Raw genomic sequence first — 24,454 nt, forward strand, 5'->3', positions numbered from 1 at the left:
TTTACTAGCGCCATCTCTGGAGAGCATCTTTCGAAACCTCCAGACGATAGAGAGAGCCGTGTTTCCCTCACAAGGCGCACATTAGAATTCTGGCGCGGTTTGCGCGCCGTTTTGCACACAATGGAAGATGGACGCCGCAGCTATATTATTTGTGGGCCCTAACTGTGTTATCAGCTCTCACGACCAAATGTGAACGACGAAAGCCTGAAGCTCAATTTCGTGATTGAAAGACATTTTAAGAGTTCTGAAATGTAAAACATGAAAAGGAGCAGTTATTGGAAACTCTGGCTAAGTCTCTTCTCCCTAGCACCGGTCTTCCTCCCACCCGGATGGCGATTCTCTTTCTTGCTGCTGGTCCGCCACAAGATTGGACGGTTTGAAGATTATTCAGTTTGTAATTTATTGATCCTGTAAGTACTTATGCGGGTTAATATAATATATACACACACGACTTATGCACAGTAGTATCTGGGCGCAATGCTATACATCATCAGCCAAACATGAGCACACTGAACGTGCTTCGAAAAGTCGTCTTCCCGACGGTAGGTCAGCCAGCTCTGACAATTCAGTTGAGCGCTGCCACCGCGCGGTATCCTGGTGCCTATCTCAGCAGCCTCCATACGCCGGTCAGGACAGTCGCCCATGCCCGAAGTTATCCATCGCCGTACACGATGCCGTCGATCCAGTCGATGTAATGCGACACGCGCGTGTAAAGCCCCGGCTTTCCGGGCGCGGCGCAGCCCTCCCCGGCGGCCACGACGCCGACCAGCCGCGGCCCGTCGTCAGTCTCGACGCGCAGCGGTCCGCCCGAGTCGCCCTGGCAAGCGTCGTGGCCGGACTCGCCGCCGCCGGCGCACAGCAGGCCGTCCGTGATCCCCTGGGGCAGCTGGAGCGTGGTGCGGCCGCCAGTCAGGTTTGTCAGACACTCGGCGGCCGAGACGATCGGCAGCGGCGCCTCCAGCAGCACGTCGCCGACTTTACCGCCTGTCGGAGGGAGGAGAGGGGTAAGACGCTGAGATAAGAGGCTGGGAGGGGCATGAGAATAGCGAATTATTATCGGCAGAGCGTCAAGTACCTGACTGAAATCTGACAAAAAAAAAAATCAACTCCACTACATTCAATGAAAAAGACAGCTGCACTAGACACCACGTGTCGTCGACCCGCTGCGCCGCCCCATTACGTCCGTCCCGTACCGAACTCCTTTGCTCCGATTCCTGCCACGTGCGCGTCGGTGCCGGGCCGGTCCTGGTGAGGCGCCGCCAGGCAGTAGGGCCGCACAGTGGGTGTGAATGTGACCGGCCGGCCGAGTCGGATCAGCGCCAGGTCGTGGTAAAACACCGGGTACCGGTACAGCGGGTGTGTGGTGATCTGACGGGAGACGGGGGCCGGTTACGGAGGGTTGGGGTACGGGAGCGGGACGTAACCGTGAAAGAAAGACGTAAATGCACATAGAAAATGCCGTAATACTCGTAAACGTAAGAGAGACGTGCACACGTACTGGGAACATAAAACACAACCTCCAGGCCGAGTCCCAAGTATGCATCAATTATCCCCAATGTTCTGACACTACATATACCGGCCGAGGGGCTGACCGTTCCGCGCACCTTTTCCACGGGATAGTCGACGGACTGAGTGGGCGTGCCGTCCTCCGTGGGCGCGAACCCGCCCAGCCGGACCACGTTCACGGGCCGCTCCTCGGTGATACAGTGGGCCGCCGTCAGCATGTAGCGCTCCGAGATGAGTGTGGCACCGCAGAAAAACCCCGGCGCCTGCCGCCGCCGGCGGGCCGAGCGCCGGCGCCGGGAGCCGGCCGAGTCTCGGCGGCACTCTGAGGAAGCAATCAGTCAGAGCTAAGAAACGGAAATCTCAGAACGGCAACGGATATTTGGGAAAGAAAACGGGCAGCTAGACAATGGTATCTAGTAAGCTGATACGCAATGGTATCTGAGCACGGTAACGAACAGCTGAGAACGGGCATCTGAGAACGGCATTTAATTTCTGAGAACAGTGATAGATATATAAGAACGATAACGGATACTGGTAATGAAAACGGACAGCTGGGAACGGTGATGAAATTGAACATGGACACATCGTGCTGATATGACTGATATGACATGCTGCTCATGCTGATATGGCATGCAACACTAAAAAGCCACAGTGCTGTGGATGTGCTGTGAATACATCTGAGGCCTCTTGCACCAAAATCCTCTTGCACCAATGCTTGGATTATTTTGCATCGTATACCCAGTCCAAGCCTCAAATGTAACAGTTTGCGTGCAAAATTTAGCAAGCACATGTAGGATTATGTATTGGGCTATTGCAAACAAATTTACCACCGTTAGATTAGCTTATTCTGAAACCGGTTTTTCGATTTTACCTAGCTAGGTAGTTTGGTGCAAGAGGCCTCAGATCTGATCACCAACGTCTTCACGAGATAATTACGTTCCCGCCAAGTCACAGACACTGGATGGTTTCTTCATCCGCTTGTTTCTGTCCCACAACCCCTGGTAGCGCCCAATGCCCCCATCACCCTGCTGACTACCGGTACGTCATCGATGACTGGTACGTCATCGATTTAACTGCCCCACCATCAGTCACTGCTCACCAAAGGGCGGTCGTAGCAGGGTGCGCCGGCCCTGTGCCGGCTGGCGGCCGGTCCCGGTGCCCTGACCACCCCTCTCCGGCTGCGGACGCTCCGGTCCGACCGCCTGCTCGGGGAAGACGATCGCGCCGGCTCCGACTGTGCGGTGGGTGAGCGGCGGGGGCCGGCGGTCCGCCCCCGGCCCGGGAAAGGTGACCGCTCCCTCCGACCTCTGACAGCAGATCCAGCCGCCGCTGCACAGTCCGGAGACGTACAGGGAGCAGGAGCCGGGCGGCCGGCACTGGCCGCCGCCGGCGAACCCGCGCCGGCCGCAGCCCGCGTCCCTCTGGGCTGGGGGAGGGAGGGGGAAGGGTGACAGTCAACGGGCGATAGCGGGGCGATGTTACAAGAGACCAGACAAGTGTTTGATGTGACAGACGGCAATTCCACTTACAAAGTTTACACCGAAAATAGTTTGATCACGTAACCTAAGCCCACAAATTGTTACCCCTTCACCGTACCCCTCCCAACCATCAGCAGTCAGCACTCACCGAAAGTCCGCGCCACCGAACTCGCGAGCACGAGACAGAACACCAGCATCCTCGGTTCGGCCGCCATCTCAGCTTCTCTGCCACCAGATAGCCGCCACTGACCAGTGACCAGACAGTCCCGACAGTTGTTAACAGCCGTCACAAGTCTTCACCAGCCATCACACTCTGGCCGCACCACTCAGTCGCGGCAGCGGCCCAGGCGCCGCAGCCCGCTCCCATTCCAGGTACACTGAATGCAATGAGACGGTCAAGGCGGCGGCAGCGGCACACGCATTTACATATGCAGCAGAGGTGTTGTGGGCCCCAGCGTGCTAGTCAGCATGAGAGCTGAGGGACGGAACATGGAAATACCAGCTCACTATACAGGAAGAGAGGCCTTGAAGGGGCTGTCGTTCCTGCATACAAGCACAAGCATACCTCATAAGAGTTGCATGTGAGAAGTAGGTCGCCGAGGGACTTCCTTCCAGAGCGAATCATAAAATCAAATACGGAAGTGTTCTCAAGGCAGCGACGTTTCTGCTATCTACTCACAGCTACATGAGTGGAGTCTGTGCATCCATGTTTAATCAGGAGGGTGACAACGCCAGACCACAATGGAAGCCGTCCAAATCACGGCCTGAATCGTCGAACCACAACGTAGGCGGATATGAACTTCACAGTGCACCTCTCACCACCGATCACACTATGAACCGAATGCAGCCTGCACGATCCCTCGCCACTATCATTGTCGCGTATCCATCCCCCAACCATATCCCTGTCGAATGTGTACAAATATCGTTCACGAATCACCCGTTCTGTATTGGAGTTCAGTTTCTGGTGACACCTGTCTACGCTGATTATAAAAACGCAGTGAGCATCGTACTGAACAGATGAGGGACGAGTTTGCCTGTCTTCCTGACTAGAAATGGTCCAATGGGCGACTGGGGAGGGGTTCAGAACGGCACAGGTGACAAATGGCACCACGGGTATCGGTGGATAAGCCCACACGCACGCTCTCTCAATGACACTGTTCGTTCGGAGTGAGCGGGAATGCAGTCCAGATGTATCCGTTGTGAACAGTATGCTTTTCGACACGACTCATTTCATTGCACAACTGACAGCAGAGCACAGTATTGGGCAGTAATCGCCACGCCATGTGTGGATCGCCCATGATCGTAAATACAAATACATATTGACTATAATGACAGGACCACTCACTTGCCGGTCTATGGAAACCGCCGTACAAAGTAGTGCTCAGTCTCGGCATGTAATAACTTAACGAATCAATTTTTCGATGAACGTCTATTACTCGCATTGACAATAGGACAGGTAAGTACCTATCGGGATTGAATTGTTCCATCGTTTGAAAACAATTACTGCGTTCCAAATGACCGTTGCACGATATTCTCACAGCCGACCACCAACAACTTCTCGCGGTTCAGCAAAACAAGTGCGGTTACACAACTTTCTCAGACATATTCTACTCGTACAAGTCAAATGACTATACGCTCTATAAAACATCTATAAAATCTCTTGCTACGCAATCACACACACGCCGTGGTTGCAGCGGCTAGTTTCACGCATAGTTCTACCACAGCCATATGCTACACCTCTCGAAAACTCCAAATTTTTCAGCCAACAATGCCAGCAACTCTGTGCAGACTAGGAGGGCATCGAGAACAAATGACACAGCACGATGCTGAATAATTATTGCATGAATCCGACTACGGGAGATACCATCCACGTTTATATCCGAAGAGGTGATGAATCGGCAACAGGCACATAATTTGCGAGCCTTCATCTCTTTTCTTCAAACAACGCAGCACCAGAGCATCTCTTCCGAAGCACCTCCGTTGAGCAGCACCTCCTGCCGCCCCGCCACCCACTAGCTGAAGAAGTAGGGCGACCGGAGCACCTCTCTGAGGTCAAACTCCCCCAGCTCCGGGACGGCGGCCAGCACTCTGTTCACCCGGTCCCGGGGGAAGCCCTCCGGGATGGCTCCGGGCCCGGACCCGGATCCGGCGCCGGACTCTGTGTCCGGCGGGATCCCGAACCGGGCCAGCAGTCCCTCGGAGAGCTCCTCGAGCAGCGGTCGGCTGTGGAGAGCTACAAACTGCTCCCGGCACACCTGGGGAGGGGGGGGGGACGGGGGGAAGTCAGCGGGGCTGGTGGGGCGGGGGACGGAATTGTTTGGGGCCATATATTTGTTATGGGCCTTTGGGGCCGGGTAAGGTACAACACGGTTGAGAATATTATGATACAAAGCTACCATCTAATTCACCTTACGACTGGACAATATCTGAACCAACTTTCACATAAGGCTATGAGGGACGAGAAAAATACAACACAAAAAGCCTACATTTATCTGCACAACACCACGACGAATGAAAAACGATAACCTTCCCGCGTACTCTACCCCTTCTCTGCGGACCTTGTTCATCTGGTCGACGGTGGAGGCGTGTGTCCAGTAACAGTCATGCACGGACACGAACGTGATGCCCGCGTGCAGACAGTGCAGCGAGGTCAGCATCATGTGGGACGAGTCCAGCGAGTGGATAAAGTTGGGCGGAAACGCGTTACGCTGCTTGATCGCGTTCGGACGCCTGCGAGATGGGAAGAGTGAGGTAGAGTGAGCTCAAGAGGAGAACGATGATGTTTTGTTTGTTCGATAAGTGAGTAAAATAGAGAGACAATGTAAATGTGACTAGATTTAAGTGAATAAAAAGTTGTTTGGGAAATCTAATATATTTCCAAAGAGCTTTCTGTTTTACATACGCAGTAAAAGGCCTGTATTGAGGGCAATATTCATTTGGTGTCCAGAGTCTCTACACTACATACAGCTACATAAAAAATCATCGTTCTTCTACCGTTCATGCCATGGTCTGCACCGTCCTCCCCTAAACCGTCTCCAAATGCACCAGTTAGAGTTATGTAACTACCATCCCATCCCCCGCGCACACTCACTCGTACGCCTCGTGTGTGAAGTGCGGCCGGCTCATGCGTCCAGTCTCACTGAGCGGGCGCACGGCGGTCTTGTGATTGGAGCGGACGTAGGGCTGGACGACGGGCAGGCCGAGCGGGGTGACCCACTCGACCGACTCGGAGCGGACCGAGGAGACCACGCGGGCGCACTCGGTGAACCAGTCCTGGGGGGCGGACCGGGGGCGTCAGGGCATATCGAGAGACCGGGGAGGCCTTTCAGTCAGCACCATAGGCCACCGATGTCATGTAGGGGTTTCATTTTATGTCATTCCAAGAGGTAAAAGCCAGTAAGGAGCACCCTATCCATTTCCCGCGGGGATGAAGTTCGTCAATTTACGTGTTTGTTCGTAGCAGCCAGCAGGAAAGCAAACAATAAGCACCCAACGTATGCAACACTACTCTTCCCCATTTAGCCAGCTGCCCTTTCGCTCACCTGAATCTCTTTGGCGGCGGTGAACATTTGCTGCAGGCTCATGAAGGTCCTGGTCACCAGATAGTGAGAACCCTGCCACACGTGCTCCTTCGGAAAGTCCGGAATATCTACAGTCACAGAGGAGGGTGAGGTGTCATCACAAACTGTCCCAACGAAGGACACGTGGGGGTAAACGTTACACAGCGAACACACGTAACCGATAACGGAGAGTCCCAAAACTAACGACATCCAGCTAAATATGGGCAGCCTGCCTGTGAAAGCAGCCAACCTGCCTAAGTCCAGCTTATTTGGTTACCAGATTTCAGAGCATTACACCCGCCCTCATACCTAAATATAAATACAGAAAGTGACACTATAACACACCTTCGTTAAACTCAAAGCACATTACATGAACACCTGAGATATGCCTGACCCACTGCCACCCCCTCCGCCGTTTTCCCGGCAGCCCACGAACCTTTGAGCTGTTTGGCGATCTGGAGTCGGGCGCCGTAGCGTGTCACCCCGTACACTGTTGTCATCACCGTCTGTTTGATCACCTTCCTGCGCACGAAGCCGTCCAGGGCAGCGGCGATCGGCAGGCCGTCGGCCGCGTCCTTCTGACGCAGCTGCTCCACCTGACAGGGACGGGAGAGAAAATGGTGAGCACGCGGGGTGAGCGGGGTAAGCGGTGAGCACCTCAGAGGACCGGGTAGGTATACCGTGAAATCACCGTCAATGCCAGATTGGGGCGCTAGAACAGTTGAACTTCATAAATATTAGTCGAGTATCCCCAGCTAACAGCTCGGATAAAAAACTTCGGCTAATGCACTGCCGGCAATTCTCTGATTGTTGCCAGTGCTATGTCACGTCGCGGTTTTCGCTGGACTATGGACCGAAAACGTCTCCGCACTAAATGACGGCGGTGATCAGGGCGAAGCGGCCCCATGTTACATATGCGCCATGGAATGGTACTATGGTACAGTGGTACTAACCAGCGCGGCCACGCCGCTGTAGACGTCCTGCGGCCGCTCAGCCGGCGACAGGTTGACGCTGGCGGCGCCGGCCGAGTCCCTGCCCAGCGCCGCGTAGTGCTGCAGCCCGTTACAGCTGCCGTCCTGGTGCACAGGCAGATGGCTGACGAAGGCGGCCGGGTCCGGCGAGCGCAGCGCCGCCGCCAGCTCCTGACACGAGGAGAGCGTCTGCCACGGCTCCTCAGAGGTGCGCCACCAGCCAGAGCCCTGAGCGGGGGGGGGGGGGTTAGAGTCTGCCACGGCTCCTCTGAGGTGCGCCACCAGCCGGAGCCCTGAGCGGGGGGAGGGGGGGGGGGTTAGAGTCGTAGCTCCTCAGAGGTCCGCCACCAGCCACAGCCCTGAGCGGGGGGGGGGGAGGGGAGGTCAACTCAGTGATGTGTCAGGGAGAGGGACAGGTCACGGCCTCCGCCAGGAGCCAATCCAGGAAGCCTCTTCATGAGGATCATTTCATTCAACAGATTTTTACGAGGATTTTGAAAGAAAATCCGACTATGTAGCATTTGTCATTACAAGCTGTACCAAGTCTATTTATCAACCGACCATAATCAGCCTCACCCGTCCATCAATCATACTCGCTCCATCAATTCCTCCATCCTTCGGAAGGAAATACTCTATCGCCCCAGTCTCTCCCCGTTTTCTCACGGTGAGTGGCCGGTCGGCCGAGTCGAGGATGTCGTCGATGATCTCGTCGCAGTAGCGCAGCCGCTCAGAGGTCGGGTCCCGCTTCTTCAGACCAGTCAGGTTAATCAGGTGCACCTGAGACAGGGCAGGGTCGTAAGGGGTCCGGTCAGGGCGAGACAAGAGGCCTGTACACATTCAGCTGTTGTGCTGTTGTCAGCCGAAATAGGCTCCACCCACCGTTTCTAGCTGACGGAGTTGTACACATTCGGCTGATGAGAAATGTCAGCAGTGGCTGACTGTCTACAAATGTGGCTTTGTAAACAAATACATCGTCTCATATTCATGTCCTTTATTAATATAATATTTTAATAGTTAGGTATATTATCAAAATATTTGCATATAATATGCAATGGAAATATTTACTCTTCTTACATTGATAAATAATTATGAAAGCAAAATAACGTGAAAAGCGTTAATACAGTGCCGAATTTTCATTTATCTGCAGTACTTAGTAAAAATGTGGCACGTGATTTGTTTACATGCGCCACTACCAGTGTCTAAATGCGTCAATTATGGATTCTGCTGACGGCTGGGCATCTCTGCACTTGCTTTCTCCTGGCAGCACAGCTCGTCAGCCCATGCTGCCGTCAGCAGGGAGATGACGTCATGTTGCAAGTGCAACATGACGTCATTAATTTTTCAGCCAATAGGGTGAGCGTTTCTCGGCTGACAACAGCACAACAGCTGAATGTGTACAGGCCTAAGGCGATTCCAGCGAATGATCGTAATCTATTATTTGCTGTAGCCCACAAAGAAAGTACGTGTTACGAGTTTCATTCTTGCACTTTGCATAACGCCTGTTGATATAAGATATTGACCATTGTATATTCCCATTTTCCGAAATACGAGTATACAATGACCCGAAAATGGAAAATGAGCATATGCAGCGACACTTTCATTTTTACCAAACAGACTTGTAGCACTACCTCCCTGAATCTCAAAAACACGAACAGAAACAACATCGAGATGGAAGGGACCCTCTCTGTCCGCTCACCAGTACCCACCTTGAGCCAGTCGAGTCCGCTCTGCCCGAGCGATTTGCCGCGGGCGAACTTCAGCAGCGACCGGGAGAGGTCGGAGCCCAGGTGGCTGAGGTGGGGCGGACACGGGTAGGCCCGGCCGCGGAAATCCACCGTGTGCGGCAGCCACAGCACGCGGTCACGGAACTGACGAGACAGAAAGGGGAGGGGGGAGGGGGTCAGACACAGGAGCGATCACTCAAAGACGCCGTACTAGAAACATGCGATTAACTGTTAGTAAAAACTTCCTAACTCATTATCACACCACAATACGCTATCACATTCGTCATTTTGAAATATTCGCTGCATCATTTCTAACAATGCACCAGAATACAACTCAGATCAATCCAAGAGATCCTAAGGCCCACTCCAACGGTGACCTTCGCCCTTCCCCAGAGGCCCCCATTCCGACTCACGTGGTTAGCGAGACTGAGTTTGTAGAGGGCGTCACACCACAGCCCGAACTGCTCGGCCTTCTTACGGTTCAGCTGCACTCGCTGCTGCTTCACTGGAGGTCAGACGGGTCAGAGAGGTCACACAGGTCAGAGAGACCACGGTCATATGGAGGTGATCGTTACAAACCAGGCAGGTCACAGCCAGGACTTCCCATGGGTTTCTACTGTTCCCGGCGAAAGTCATTCTGATTCACTTCTGATCGTTTGCCTGATGATCCTCCCGCAGGCGAGTCGTGTGCTCTTCGAATTCTCTGAGGGAGACGTGCCCTCTTATTTCACCTAAGGGCAAAAGGTGTGCTCTCCGCATCACCGTGGTGAGTCGTCTCCCCTACCACCCTCCAAGATAACCCCACAATCCTTAACGTCAGTTCTGACCTTTGAATTTTTCGCTGGGCGTCATTGTGGGCTCGATGGTGGGCAGCGGCGGCAGCAGCGACACGGGCGCCGGGATGTCCAGCGACTCGTCGCCGTCGTTGTTGAACACGTGCAACACCACGTCCAGCACCTGACAAACGGGATTTTTATTTTCCAAAATGTCCGCAAAAATAGAACTGAGTGAAATTGCCGAAAGCATTCGCAGGAAGAGTAACCGACCAGATAGCTACTAAGACACCACTATCTCTGTTTACTTTTACATTTAATCAATGCCAACATACTCCACACGCCCTCCCAGTCCTATCCGACGGACAGCCACTGCTCTCGCTGTGTCTGACCTTTTGGTTGATGACCCAGGGGATGGCGCCCAGCTGGTTCAGCGAGTCCAGCACCGGGAACAGCTGCTGCGTGGGCGTCTCCTGCAGCCGCTGCAGCTGGCAGCTCGTCTCCGCGGACGCCGCTCTGAGGGGTCAAAGGACAGGTCAGGTCAGTGATCAGGGGATGTCTCTGGGAGGTGAGCGCAGGTCAGGTCAGTAATCAGGGGATGGAGGCCGCTCTGAGCACGGAGAGCAGGTCAGGTCAGAACTCGTGGGGATCGGCGGTCAAGTAGCGTGAGTCATTTCACGAACTCAAAACATATTGGCTGTTATTAGTGAGGCATGATGCCTGGCAGATCTGACCAAATGAGTCATAACATGGCTAACAAAAAATAATAATAATAAAAATAACAAGCAGCGCCATAATTAACATACAAAGAAAAAAGGCTAAGCTCATTGTCCCTTTTCTCGCGATAACTCCCACATCAACTGGCCCTCATGCCCCTAGTTAGTCTCCCAGCCCTCCCGTCCCCTCCTCCGACTGACCTGACCCTCATGAGCGGCGCCGAGGACATGAGGTAGCCGCCGGCCAGCTGGGAGCTCCACGGCAGCGGCGGACTCACCATCGGCACCAGGTTGGCGTCGAACGTGATCTGGTGGCGGCGCGTGGCGCGGTACAGACGCGCCAGCGCCGGGTGCGGACGAACCACCTCCTTGTGGCGCGCACCGTCACGGTTAAACACCGTGTAAAACGCCGGAATCGGGTGTCTGAGGGAGGGGAGAGAAGTGAAAAGAGTTGAGAGCACGAGGGCGAATGAGGAGAGTAACGAGAACAAAATAAAACCACGCGATTGAAATTCACACATCTAGCTACCAGCACGTATTTTGATTTTCCCCTTACTGATACTACAAATATTGAGCTGTTTTTAACATGGAAGAGGCAAAGGCCCTGGAAGTCGTGCTTTCACATACCGCGGTAAGCCGATGAGATCAAATAGTATCAGACCGGTGTCTGATGGCTGTCCTCCAGAACCTCAGCAAGCGTGACTGCCCGTGAAGAATGCCTCTGAGGGCACTCGGTGCCTACGTATTTGGTACACAAATGCGGACCAATTGTTGAACAAGAGGGATGATTTGTGCATGACTATTTGTGGTGAAGATCCCGATATCATTTTCATCACTGAAGCGCTACCGAAGGTGCGGATGTCGTCAGTGCCCCTTGTCTTGTTCTCTGTGCCTGGTTATGAAGTGCACACCAACTTTGATGATACCAATTACCTTGGCATTCGAGGCATATGCATCTATATTCATCATCGACTGAAAGTTTCCAACGTACATTTTCCAGATTCAAGATTTAAAGAGCAACTTTGGGTACAATTGTGCTTGGAAAACAATGACGTGCTACTTGCCGGATGCATTTATCGCAGCCCCTCAGGCGACCCCCATCGAAGTGTTGATGATTTGTCTTGCTTACTCCAAAATGCGATTTCTCTCAAGCACACTCACCTGCTCATTGTTGGGGATTTTAACATTCCTCAGATTGACTGGGAAAACAACTTTTGCAGCGCATCTGAAGCACATTTTGCCAACAAGTTTTTGTCTGCCGTTCAGGATGCATTCCTGTTCCAGCATGTCACCAAGCCTACCAGATTTAGAGAGGGTTGTAGGCCTAGTATACTGGATTTGGTGTTTACAAATGATGAGAATATGATAACAAAGATCAAATATTGTCCTGGATTAGGAAGGAGTGATCATGTGCTACTGAAATGCGATATTGCCTGTTACAACAAAAAATGTTCTTCTGCCGGCTTGAAATGGAATTTTCACCGCGCTGACTTCACGGCCTTGCGTGTAAAACTACATGCAGTTGACTGGAGCTGTTTGTCAACCATGAGTGTAGACGCGGGTTACAAGTGGTTTAGGAGCAAACTTGAATCGCTGATGAGTGAGTGCATACCCAAAGCAAGAAACGTCAAGTCTAAAAAGAACGTTTACATGAATAGCCGTTCACTAAACCTCAAGAAGAAGAAGAAGGTACTGTGGTCAGTGTACATGAGAACGCAAGACCCCATCGACTATAGCAGATATAAGATTTGCAGAAATAAGCTTAGGACATTGACTCGCCAGTTAAGGAAAGATTTTGAAGCTAAGATATCAGCAAACATGAAAGAAAACCCGAAGGCTTTTTGGAAATATGTGAACAGCCGCCGTAAAGTTAAATCAAGTATTGGTGATCTAAGAAACGACCAGGGCCAGCTTGTTAGCGAGGAAAAAGAGAAGGCCTCGCTCCTGAATGACGTCTTCTCAGGCGCATTCACTATTGAAAAAACGGATGTCGTGCCACAACTAGCAAACCGTTACACAGGGCCGCCGCTGATCGATATACCAGTCAATCTTTTCACAGTGAAGCAAAAGCTTAAAGCACTGAACCCCAATAGTGCCCCAGGAGCTGATGACATTCACCCCCGCGTTTTAAGGGAATTGAGTGGTCCTCTCTCCCTTCCCTTGACCTTACTGTTCCGAAAATCGCTTGAAACTGGGTCTATTCCTGCAGACTGGAAGCACGGTAAAGTCATACCAATCTTTAAGAAAGGTGAAAAGGAAGACCCAAGAAACTATAGACCTGTCAGCCTCACATCTGTTCCCTGTAAGATTCTCGAGTCGCTCATTCGTGATTGTTTAATGGACCATTTGCTGTCAAATGACCTGCTGTCCAAGGACCAACATGGCTTCCGCCCGAAGCGATCTTGTGATACGCAACTGCTTGACTCTATAGACTCATGGAGCCGCCTGTTGGAGGACAAGACGGAGGTCGAAGTGATTTACCTTGACTTTCGAAAGGCGTTCGACTCCGTCCCACACAAGAGACTGATAGGCAAGCTGCGCTGTTATGGTATTGGTGACCGAGTGTTGTCTTGGATTGAATCATTCCTGGATGACAGAATGCAGCAAGTGTCCCTATATGGAAACCTGTCAGATTTGGTCCCTGTGCGCAGTGGTGTGCCCCAAGGCTCAGTGTTGGGCCCATTGCTCTTCTTGCTCTATGTCAATGACTTGCCAGATGCTGTCACTTCAAATGTGCGAATGTTTGCAGATGACACAAAGCTGTTCTCAGGCATCTCTTCTGAACATGATGTGCGGACATTGCAGGCAGACCTGAACGCCCTCGTGGAATGGTCTAGAACTTGGCAGCTGCCATTTAACGAGAATAAGTGCAAAGTGCTTCATGTTGGTGCAGCCAAGGACCACCACTCATTTCAAATGGGGTCGGACAGACTGACAAACACGTCAGTCGAGAGAGACCTGGGTGTGCAGGTCGACTCAATCTTGAAGTTTCGACAGCAAGCGTCTACGGCGGTCTTCAAAGCGTCTCAAGTTCTTGCCGTCATCCGCCGGTCCTTCGCCTTTTTAGATGAATTTACCCTGCCTCTTCTGTTCAAATCTCTCGTGCGGCCTCACCTGGAGTTCAGCAGTCTTGTTTGGGGTCCGTTCAATAGAGCTGATCAGAAGGCAGTCGAAAGGGTTCAAAGAAGAGCCACCCGGTTAGTGGTGAGCATCCGCCACCTTCCATATCCTGAAAGGCTGAAGAGACTGAAGCTCCCGTCACTGTACTATCGGCGTAGACGCATGGATATGATTCACGCATACAAGATGCTGCACGGCCACGTTGATACTGATCCTTCAGAGCTTCTGGCAACGAATCCTGAAAGGCGAACTCGGGGTCACACACTTAAACTACGGAAGCCTCGTGCAACCTGCCGTGCCAGACTGAATTCATTTTCTGTGCGGTGTATTAACGATTGGAACGGGCTTCCAGCAGAAATTGTACATTCGCCCTCAGTCAACGTCTTTAAGAACAGGCTGGATGCACACTGGGAGTCGATCTGGTACTCCACTCCTGTAACAGACTGAGTACTAAGTGAAGTTATGGAAATCGGCGAGAACGGGCCCTACAGGACATCGTGCCTCTTGCCCCGATAACACGAAGAAGAAGAAGAAGAAGACCTATCATCATTCGGGCAAGACCGTCAGAGGACAGCAGAAGACCGCCAAAACGTTGCGGCTAGCCCACTGAAACTCACTCGGTGAGTTTGGCCAGTTTGGTGATGCTGGGGTCGATTTTTACGTCGTGCAGGATCAGTTTGTAGAGGAACTGACCCACGCTGCTGATTATCACCGGCGACCAGCCGCGCTCGCGGTACTCCTGAGAACGGGACAGGGTGTCAACAGCGGGCATTGTGCAGCAGTTCAATATCACAGTCACAGTGGTAATGGTCGGTAAAACTTTTCGCACATCAAATCTTTGCTAGATGTAGACGTACACTCGAACCACTAAAACTGAACCCTAATTTTCACCCTCTTTTGTCCCCACCGCTAGACGTGTCCCAACACTGCCCGTCTGGCGTCCCTCCAACCATTACATGGTCTCACCCTGCCTCGCCTCTCCAGCCCCTTTACCCACCCCCTCTCCTCAGCTGACCTCCCATCCCGTCCCGTCCCGTCCCGTCCCGTCCCGTCCCGTCCCGTCCCGTCCCGTCCCGTCCCGTCCCGTCCCGTCCCGTCCCGTCCCGCCCCGCCCCGCCCCGCCCCGTCCCGTCCCGTCCCGTCCCGTCCCGTCCCGTCCCGTCTCGTCTCGTTTCGTCCCGTCCCGTCCCGTCCCGTCCCGTCCCGTCCCGTCCCGTCCCGTCCCGTCTCGTCTCGTCCCATCCCGTCCCGTCCCGCACCCACCAGGTCAGCTCCGTCGCGCCGCTCGGCGGCCAGGCGGCTCCAGCGCTCCCGCGGCACGTAGCCGGCCGCCGCCGGGTCCTGGTAGGCCTCCAGGTATCGGTCGTACACGGAAAGCACCCGGTCCACCAGACCAGACGTCTGCTTCACGTGACTCTGGTATCTGACGGCAGACGGTGAGGTCAGGGTGGGTCAGGTCAGGGCAGGTCAGCCGGCAGGTCAGATGATCAACTAGGCTGTTATGTGTTTCGTAGACACATCTCAAAATCATACAATATCTTGGAAGTCTCAGCTACGTCAAGCTTCATTTTTGTGATCTACATCATAACATTATTTCAGTGATCGTGGGGTCTGCTCAAACAACCAGTCTTGCTACTATCGTCTATGAACTCTTGTCTCTTACACCACCCTTCGTCCCCTCCTCCCAAACGACAGGTCACTACTCCCTGGCCGGCCTCCCTTCCCTCCCCAGATGCCCCCTTCCTTCCCACACTCTGATACCTTTTCATGGCCAGCTCGCCGAGTCTCCTGTGCAGCGCCGCCCGGCCGAGCGCCACCTGGCCCGAGCCGGACAGGTGACCCTGGATCTCCGTCATCATCAGACGCACGTACTCCCGCACGTCCATGCCGGTCAGGTAGGGGTAGAGGCTGATGCAGCGGCTCATCTGGTTACTGTGGAACTGCTGCCGTACCGGGCTGAGGTTACGGAGGAAGCCGGCGGTGAGACTGGCCTCCCAGTCCGACTCCAGACGGGACATGTACGCGTTCTGTGGACGGAGGGGGAGGGGGCGGTTAGGGGGGATATAGATAAACCTCCCAGTCCGACTCCAGGCGGGACATGTACGCGTTCTGTGGACGGAGGGGAGGCGAAAGTGGTGGTTAGCTAGGGCTTGAATTGCTTCTAGTTACAGTAGGTACTTTCAATGAGAGTGACTGTAAAATTATAGCTATGCATCCACATCCGGCGTACCTACTAGTGACACAGGGGACGAAAAATGAAAAACCACAACGCAGCTGCCAACGCCCGCAAACTGCCAGGAAAACGCAGCACATTACTTTCAAACCGAGGAACGAGGTGCTAAAACAGGGCGCGGTTCGGGCGGACTAACCGAAGGTAAAAGCGGGGAGCAGAAGCGAGGTGTAAAACGAGTCGCGATACTCACACTGTGCTCCTTGGACCGCGGCGTGGGCTCGTCTTTGGGCCGGTACACGCTGGCTACAGTCAGAGTCCCGGCCAGCTCCGTGGAGATCTGCTCCCGAGCCAACTCGCGGTACGAGCGGCCCAGGTCTACGCCCAGCGCCGGAGGCTCCACCTGTCAGGGACAGCGGTCAGAGGTTACAGGGTCAATTGTGATGCATTCTTTTGTAAGGATAGAATCTGACATATGGATAGAAACTTTACAGGGTCAATTGTGATGCATTCTTTTGTAAGGATAGAATCTGACATATGGATAGAAACTGTCAGCACGGGCTGGTTTCTCGACGAATTAAATTGAAGCATCATCAAAACAATGTTGGCGATAGACAACGGCTCGGCAGAAGCACCAGCAAATGACAGTACGGTGGCGCCTGTCTATTCTAACTCCTCTCAAAATTTGGGATGCAGGCAGCGTTTGCATTCACCCAACGTCACTCTACACCCGCCTGCACCGACATCCAGCCCCTCTATACCTGTTTGGTTTCGAGGTCGGCGTTGAGGTGGTCCACTAGGGGACAGTTGTAGAGGACCGGCTCTGGCGGCCAGGCACGCGCCCGCTCCGGGTCAGCCCAGCTGAGCGCCTGGACTCCGAGCGAGCGGGCCGAGCCGCGGACTCCGGCGTCCTCCATACGGACTCCCTAGGGGACAGAATACAGATAGGTCAGACAGGTCAGGTAGACACACAGACAGATACAGACAGACAGACAGACAGACAGACAGACAGACAGACAGACAGACAGACAGACAGACAGACAGACAGAGCGGGCCGAGCCGCGGACCCCGGCGTCCTCCATACGGACTCCCTGTGGGTGGTACAGACTGGTCAGATAGACACAAACTGTCAGACGGACAGGAGAAAGGACAAGCGGCTCTCACGGTCAGATTGAACACAAATAGACGGAGAAGCAGAAGGCATGAGTCATTTATAGGCTTCGGTTGCCATCCCTCATTTTATTCTTCTATAACCGTTGACCTCTTCCTCGAGACCCTACCTCTATTCCACGTTCTCATGAATACCCCATACTTCCTTCAGCCATCCATATGTACTTATACATCCATTGGTTTACCCCTCCTCCCCCTCCCGTACCTAAGCCTACAACCACTCTGCCTTTTCCTGTTTGCAGTCCGTACCGCCTCGTCCATGTCGCGGAGCAGTCGGCGCGCGTTGCGCACGTTCTCTGCCGTGCGCGGCTGTCGGCCCAGACACTGGAAGGCCAGGGCGAACGTCTCTGCGTCCGGCCGCACCTGGTCGTCCCGCATCACCCGCAGCGCGTCCAGCACGCGGTCCAGCTGACCCTGCAGCAGCGGCGGAGAGCGGAAGCGTCAGTCGAGGGGTTGTGAGGGAGACGGGAGTGATAGGAGGCAGCGACGCGAAAAAGATGGCCAGTGAAGGGTCGTTGGGCGAGAGAGGAGCATTGTGGGGACATGTCTGATGTCTGTGAACTGATGTCTGTGTCTGTGAGGGGCTAATGCCTGTGACTGTGAGCTAATAGAGTTGACTGAGAAGATCACAAGGTGTTCGAAGGGGAGGACTGTGATAGCAGTCCGACTGAGCAGTTCACGATGTTGACGGGAGAGTTGAGAGTTGAGGTGTGAGACAGTGCGATCGTGCGATGTCAGACGACAAAGGCCCGTGACGCTGCGACGAGATGCTACGATTTGACAAAATATCAGCTTCAGACAGACCAGGGTAGTGTCTGTATCTCTAGAGCGGCTCGACGTGAAGGAGAAACAATCACCCCATTTCTCACCTTTCTCGCGAAGCCAGCGAGGAGCACGTTGTAGAGCCGCACGTCGCGTACGTCGGTGGTGCGCTGGAAGTTCCTGTTCATGTTGCGGTAGTAGAGCAGCGTGTTGTAGGCGCGGTTCACAAGACCGCTGTTCACCTGCAGAGGGGGAAGAGGAGGGGGTCAGCCAGGGTGGTAAAGAGGGATATACGGCTGATTGCAGAGAATAGCATAAGATTAACAGAAGAGCGCGGCAATGAACGAGACGAAAGCGGTGCGGCACTGAACGGTTGACAGATTTGAAGGGTGCGCAACACTGATCGGGAGAAATTTAGAGGGGGTGGGGTGGGACTGATCAGCATAAACAGGTCTGGGGAATCAGGCACACACCACTCACACAGACTTCGAGGTAGCATTTGAGGCTGGATATGAAGCTGGCCTGTTTTCCGGCGGCCTGCTGTTCCATGAGTCGCAGGGCGGCCGCCTTTTCCCTGGAGCCGGCCGGACGCTTCTGCCCGCCGGACCGCTTCTTCCTGAGTGACAGACGAGTCATCGAGTCAGTCACGTGCAATGGGTGGCTAAGCCCAGCCGTCCACTAAGCCTACCGCCGTCCACGAGGTAAGGTGGTTTCAAAGAACAGCGACGTGTTGTTTACTTTTAGAATCCTTGAAGGACAATTCAAGGATTGTTATGCTATTATTTCGCATACACATCAGTAGATATCAGTGAACCATGAAAAGTAGTAAGTACGATATAAAAGACACGTTAGGGGCAAAAACGAATGTTGCCGTACTAGTTTCTGCCCACGACACCCTGGACGGGAGCTCTGCCTACTTTTGGTGGAGTTTCTTGGTGATGTCGAGCTCGGAGACCTCCTCCTCGACCTCTGCCTCCCCCTCTGCCTCATCGGCCAGCGCCGGCTCGAAGCAGCCCAGCGGGGTCACCGGTACAGTCTCCGGCAGCGCGTCCTCGTCCGTCTCGGCCAGCACCGCCGGCGGTACGTCCTCTGACAGCGAGTCCGGCTCGGAGCCCGCCACTGGTGAGGACGCCTCTGGGGTGGGATCAGAGGGAGTTGTAGAGGAGGGAGGGTGGATGGAGGGGACGACCGGTGGCGCGGGGGAGACGTCTGCGGGTGTCGGGACGGGCACAGGCACCGAATGCACCCCCGACCATCGCGCCGGGTCCAGCTTGGCAACCCTCCGCTGCACCAGACTGGTAGACTTGGCCCCCACTGTGGACGAGACCAGATTAACGAGATTGAATTACAGGGAGACAGAATGGTCAATGTAGCACAGATACAGCACACACTTTGTCGGCTGCCAGCTCCAGCAGCATGTCTCGGTCAAGCACAAGGCAGCAAAACTTGCCCTTGAAATGTCAGAAACTAGAATGTCCAGAACTATTGAAACTTTAAGTTATCATAACAAAACACCTCCACAGTAATAATTATCCAGCCAGTTCATTTGTCCATCCTGCAGCCCAGTCAGCAAAGCATTGGAATTCCAGTTTGAGGGACTCCAGTGCTTGATACTAGGACACTCTTGGTGGGGATGGTTTGCTGTTGCCTGTTGGTGGGAGCTGCCCCACCCAGTTGTGCTCAGTTGAGTGGTACACTGCGCCTGGCTTTGACAGGTACACTAAAGCTTGCCATTCAAACCCTCTATTGCCCAGAATCAAGTGACAGGACCATAGGGGTCAGTGCTTACACAACAAGCCCTGGCTATTGTAACTTCTAACTTCTGGCTCTGTAAGTCTGTTTATTCAAACAGTTTAGTTAAATCAAATTTAAATTTAACTGAGTTAACTTAACCTGTCAGATTCCTTTCCCTCTCTCCAAAGCAGGGATAAGGGAAACAATCCTTTCACCCTGTCCTTTTCACTGCCCCTGGTGAACCATTCCTTTTTACTTAGTGGACTGTTTATTAGCAATTATAGCGTGTTTTTAATTGGCTGGATTTTTTAGCTCCTTATCAGAAAAATTCATTAGGGCATAGGAAAAACTCAGATCACTGATGATAAATTGAGCATTAAAATCCAGTAATCAAATTACTTAATAACATCTTAACTAATTGTTAAGATGATAACCTTACCCTGGATAACCTCTGCATAGTGTTTCTTAGGTTTCCGCTTCTTCTTTGTAGCCTTCACAGGTGGTTCACTAGTGGTGGTTGATGATGCACCTCTCCACAAAATGCCTGGAACAAACACCAAGTGTGTTTTATACTAAATTTATCCAAGATACTTGACAGAAAAATGAGGTAGCTTGCAAAAATAGGCAAAAGAATTATTTTTAGAATGCAGCAGCAGCACACAATTGCTTTGCCTATGTGACCAATGTGCTGCAAATGATAAGTAGGCACAACATCAATTTCACAGATGCAGTGAGTGGTATTAGTATATATTAGGTCCGAGTGGACAATTGTGACGCTGTTGATACAAATATATAACAGCAAAAAAATTAGGTTATATGTTAGGTTAGGTTGTAGGTTTGTAGGTTTTAGGTTGGTAGGTTTGTAGGTTAGGTTAGGTTGTAGGTTAGGTTGTAGGTTTGTAGGTTGTAGGTAAATAGGTAAGGTTAGGTCAGGTTTGATTATGTTTTTTCTTTTATTTCCAAGACATATGTTTGGATTCAGGATGTCAAATAATGTAAGAATATGAAAACTTTATCTTTTAACAGTCGCTCGGACTCAATGTATACTTTTACCCAGTGAGCTTGTACCTACAATGTTAAAATAGTCTACAAGATGATAAGCACCAATTATATAACCATCAACCAGATGATCTACATGACCAGACACTGACAGCTTACCAAGAGCAACATCTACATATTACACATACTTACAACGGCCCCTTATGTAACTTAAACGGCATAAATACATTCTTGGATTTCTGCAGAATGGTTTTAATTGTAATTGTCCTTAATTATTTGGTACTGGGTTGCACGCTCTTTGCAGGTAATGCTCAACACCATGCATATTTTGATAATATCAAGATAGGTAAAATCTTCTGTTCACATGTGAGGAATCACAAATGTAACCGGATTATTCAAAATGCTTGAGGTAACCGCGTTTTTCCTCACGAAAAGCGTAAAATACGTCAAACTCCATTCTCGCATGATGCTCACACGGGGGCTACCATGTTTTGAAAAGAGCTCTCAAGAGCATTAAAATATACATTTTTTCCATTTACGAAATATAAGTATGAAAATCAAAACCTTTTTTGGTACTGAAAAAATCCATTGACGAGTCTGACATTTTTATAATGAACATACATAAATAAATCAAAACAAAATAATGCAAAATAGATAAGTCGACAAATGTTGCGCAATAGTGACATTTTGGACAACTCGCATCTGCGGTCGTAACCGTCGTAACCGTCGTAACTTTGGTCGTAACCATCGTATCCAAGGGTCGTAACCAGTCGTAAACGCATCGTTAAGTTGGATTTGCGGACATTCATCATCCATTACTTTTCCCAGTATTTTTGCCAATCTGGATCCAGTAGCAAGTACAACCAAGAGCCAAGATTGAGATCGCTTCCCTATCGATTCTCTTGAATTGGAGAGACAATTCACTGCATGCATTTCAATTTTAAATCCGGCAGCCTTGAATCCGGCCTAGACGTTGACCTGTAAAAAACGATCTACTGATGTGTGACTGGAATATATGTAGCAATATTGTGAGTTATATGACATCTGATATTAATTTGCACCAGTGTAAGTCCCTTGGAACTGCAGTTTTCAAGCCCTTGCCACTGGTCTCTTAATAAGTAATTTTACTAAATTTATTTGGAGTCACCTATCCGTGCTTCTATCCTCAGGATACTGAAATCCTTCTCCTCCACGCCGCAACCCCCCTCCGGGCTGGACAGGCAACTTTATCTCATGCGGGCTGCTCCCTTGGAGCGGCACCGCTGCTCCTGAGGGATCGCACCCCGTAGCCGGGTGCAGTGAGTGCCTTGGGGCTGGGTGGCCTGTCCTCTGGACGGGCTCAGCCCCGGTGACTCACTAGGGTGCCTGCCCAGACCAAATTCCTATCATCCTTCCGGCTCTGCAATGGTCTTGTCGACCGAAAGGGCCTAACCCAACAAAACAAACAAACAGAAATTATTTGGAGTGAAATGTTAGCAAAGCTGAAAAACTGAAATGGAAGACCATATTTTGACAATATTCTTGAATCTTGCCTGCATATGACCTTCACCAAAATGCAATATGATTATTTATGCTGGAGCCTAGTAATCTGCAGTAGGTACCTATTGCAACTTAATGCCTTGATACATTGAGCAAGTCAAAATATAAAAGCATTCAATAAGAATGCTTGAACCTTGAATGCTTGAATGCTTGAATGCTTGAAAATAAGAATGAGAACCGTGGCCCAAGGACCGCTGGACCGCTGAGAATTGCGATTTTGATATAACTTGCTGAGAGACATCCAAGAGACATCAAGAGGTGATCTGATTGTCTGTGGATTGCCTGCTGCAAATTACTGGAGCTTCTACCTGCATGGGACCTGCACTCACTGCCACTGCATGCCTGGGAGGTAGTACTGGATCCAGTGACAGTCTTCCTCGTCTGTCTGCTTGCAATTCCCCGGCCATAGTCCAACTGTCTTCCCTGGTTCTTCTCCCACTGAACCTCCCCTGCTGGGCTTGGGCGTGAGGCTTTGCTGTTTGTGCCCGACTGTTTGCCAGCTGCTTGCTTGCAACCGACACTGCACTTCAGACATGGTTAACCGCAGACAGAGACGGAGCCAGAGGCAGGCTAGTGCTGCTGGGGCTGCTGTAGATTCCACACTCACAGTCTGAGACTAGCAGTGCTGCCACTGCCGCTACTACTAAGGAGATATTTAATGTGGAACATTCTAAAGATGTAGGTTCGTGACGACTGTATTGGCTGCGACAAGTGTGAAATATGGGTCCATGGTACCGAAATGTGATCAGGGCTGCCGCAGAATGTTATTGATGTGATACTGGGGTACAGTGGTGAGGGCATTAACTTCATTTGCATGGCATGTCGGGTCTCCAAGCATCCGTCAATGGGTCTCCTTCAGCTAAGTCTGACAATTTCAAGGAGGAAACAATTTCACAACTTTTCCAGCAGATTAGAGGACTCTCTGCTGCACTGACCGACCTCACAACCCAAGTAAACACCCTTTCTGCCCAACCTCGTCCCGCTCCACAGACGGAGTGTCGTGCTGGACAGGCTGGAGGCATGGCTGCCTCCAGTGTCACAAACACAGAACGCTCACACTCACACGTTCATCCTTCTGATGGCTACCGGGTTATAGTCAGGGAGGAGCTAAAGGAGCTACAGGAGAGAGAGAAGCGCAAGGAATCTGTGATCATTCGTGGCTTGGAGGCATCCTCCGCCTCAGACCTCGTGATTAAGTTCTCCGAACTGACACAACACCTGATGGGCACAACAGTTGAGATTTCTGAAGTGAGAGCCATCCCATCTCACCCAGACATTTACAGAGCCAAAATTATCAATGCGAACAACAGGAAACTAGTGTTAGACAATGCTAAGAACCTCCGTGGAACTCGTTACGATAAGGTGTTTATCAAAAGGGACCTGACATATGCACAGAGGGGGAACTGCGGGAGAGGAGGCTCAACAGACAAGCTCAGGAACATGCCAGCTCAGAGACAGTACCAAAGTCAGTTGAACCTCCTCCTGCTCGCCCACAAGGTGGACAGATGCCCATCAGCAGGATGCCTGCACCAGAGGGAGGTCGGGAAACTAAAAGTACAGTGTTCACAGACTAACGAATCACTGATTAGAGTGTGTAATGTTAATGTCAATGGCCTTTGTTCCAAGTTATCTTTACTAGCTAACTTCATCTCTCAGTCTAGAATAGATATTGTTGGTGTCACAGAAACTCACTTGACGTCAGTGATTGCTACTTCTTTTGTCTCCATTCCAAACTATTGCCTATTGCGCTGTGATACTGAAGGGACCACATCCAAGCATGGTGTCTGTGTCTACATTCATAAAGATGTCAAAATAGATCAAGTGAGTGTTCTGTACAAAAACGCCTTAGCTTTTAGGATAATCCGGTCCAATACATATGTTGGCATTGTTTATCGCCCTCCCTCTTACTCTGCCGGGGAGAATCATGAACTGCTAATAGCTCTGCAAACATGGATGACAGGTAAAGAGCTAGTATTGATGGGCGACTTTAACCTTCCAGGTATAGCTTGGCAGGAGGATGGCGCAGGACACGCATCAACGTACTGTCATGGAACGGTCCTATTTGGATATGTTTGACGGTTTGGGTCTTCAGCAGTGGGTCTCGGAACCAACATACCCTTCATCAGGAAACCGCTTGACCTTGTTTTCTCCACAGAACCTGATTGTATTGCAATGTTACAGTGGAGGCTCCACTACCAGTGTGTGATCACTGTCCGTGGTGTTTGACTATGT

At 51.7% G+C, this 24,454-nt stretch overlaps 2 protein-coding genes across 2 annotated transcripts; both read right to left on the reverse strand.

Annotated features, from left to right (window-relative positions):
* LOC122375722 (trypsin-1-like) lies at positions 1-3,430 on the reverse strand. The gene is made up of 5 exons (XM_043355222.1): positions 3,133-3,430; positions 2,606-2,932; positions 1,605-1,828; positions 1,194-1,368; positions 1-984 (listed from the first exon to the last, which is right to left on the reverse strand). Exons 1-5 carry the CDS (start codon positions 3,197-3,199, stop codon positions 653-655), a joined length of 1,125 nt encoding a protein of 374 aa, XP_043211157.1. The 5' UTR covers positions 3,200-3,430; the 3' UTR covers positions 1-652.
* A 479-nt stretch (positions 3,431-3,909) lies between these two features.
* Positions 3,910-21,160, reverse strand: LOC122375721 (DNA-directed RNA polymerase, mitochondrial-like). Its single transcript, XM_043355221.1, has 23 exons — positions 20,876-21,160; positions 20,124-20,228; positions 18,868-19,264; positions 18,431-18,566; positions 18,058-18,192; positions 17,438-17,602; positions 16,780-16,944; positions 16,272-16,421; positions 15,610-15,875; positions 15,112-15,271; positions 14,466-14,587; positions 10,930-11,151; positions 10,405-10,528; positions 10,067-10,196; positions 9,653-9,744; positions 9,222-9,383; positions 8,179-8,292; positions 7,498-7,743; positions 6,981-7,140; positions 6,527-6,633; positions 6,076-6,257; positions 5,543-5,714; positions 3,910-5,239 (listed from the first exon to the last, which is right to left on the reverse strand). The coding sequence occupies exons 1-23, from the start codon at positions 20,910-20,912 to the stop codon at positions 4,997-4,999; spliced, it is 3,792 nt and encodes a 1,263-aa protein (XP_043211156.1). The 5' UTR covers positions 20,913-21,160; the 3' UTR covers positions 3,910-4,996.
* Between the last annotated feature and the right edge of the window lie 3,294 nt (positions 21,161-24,454).

Source organism: Amphibalanus amphitrite, unplaced genomic scaffold, assembly GCF_019059575.1.
Source record: "Amphibalanus amphitrite isolate SeventyFive unplaced genomic scaffold, NRLGWU_Aamphi_draft 001903F_arrow, whole genome shotgun sequence".
NCBI lineage: Eukaryota > Metazoa > Arthropoda > Thecostraca > Balanomorpha > Balanidae > Amphibalanus > Amphibalanus amphitrite.

Excerpts from the sequence above, each read along its gene's own strand:
- LOC122375722 (XM_043355222.1), bottom strand. The coding sequence starts at position 3,199 with ATGGCGGCCGAACCGAGGATGCTGGTGTTCTGTCTCGTGCTCGCGAGT. Across the intron at positions 1,829-2,605 it reads CCTGCTACGACCGCCCTTTG|AGTGCCGCCGAGACTCGGCC; the intron begins GTGAGCAGTGAC and ends TTGCTTCCTCAG. Across the intron at positions 1,369-1,604 it reads TCGACTATCCCGTGGAAAAG|ATCACCACACACCCGCTGTA; the intron begins GTGCGCGGAACG and ends GTCTCCCGTCAG.
- LOC122375721 (XM_043355221.1), bottom strand. The coding sequence starts at position 20,912 with ATGTATTTATGCCGTTTAAGTTACATAAGGGGCCGTT. Across the intron at positions 16,945-17,437 it reads TCCGCGACATGGACGAGGCG|GGAGTCCGTATGGAGGACGC; the intron begins GTACGGACTGCA and ends TCTGTCCCCTAG. Across the intron at positions 7,141-7,497 it reads ACAGCGGCGTGGCCGCGCTG|GTGGAGCAGCTGCGTCAGAA; the intron begins GTTAGTACCACT and ends CGTCCCTGTCAG.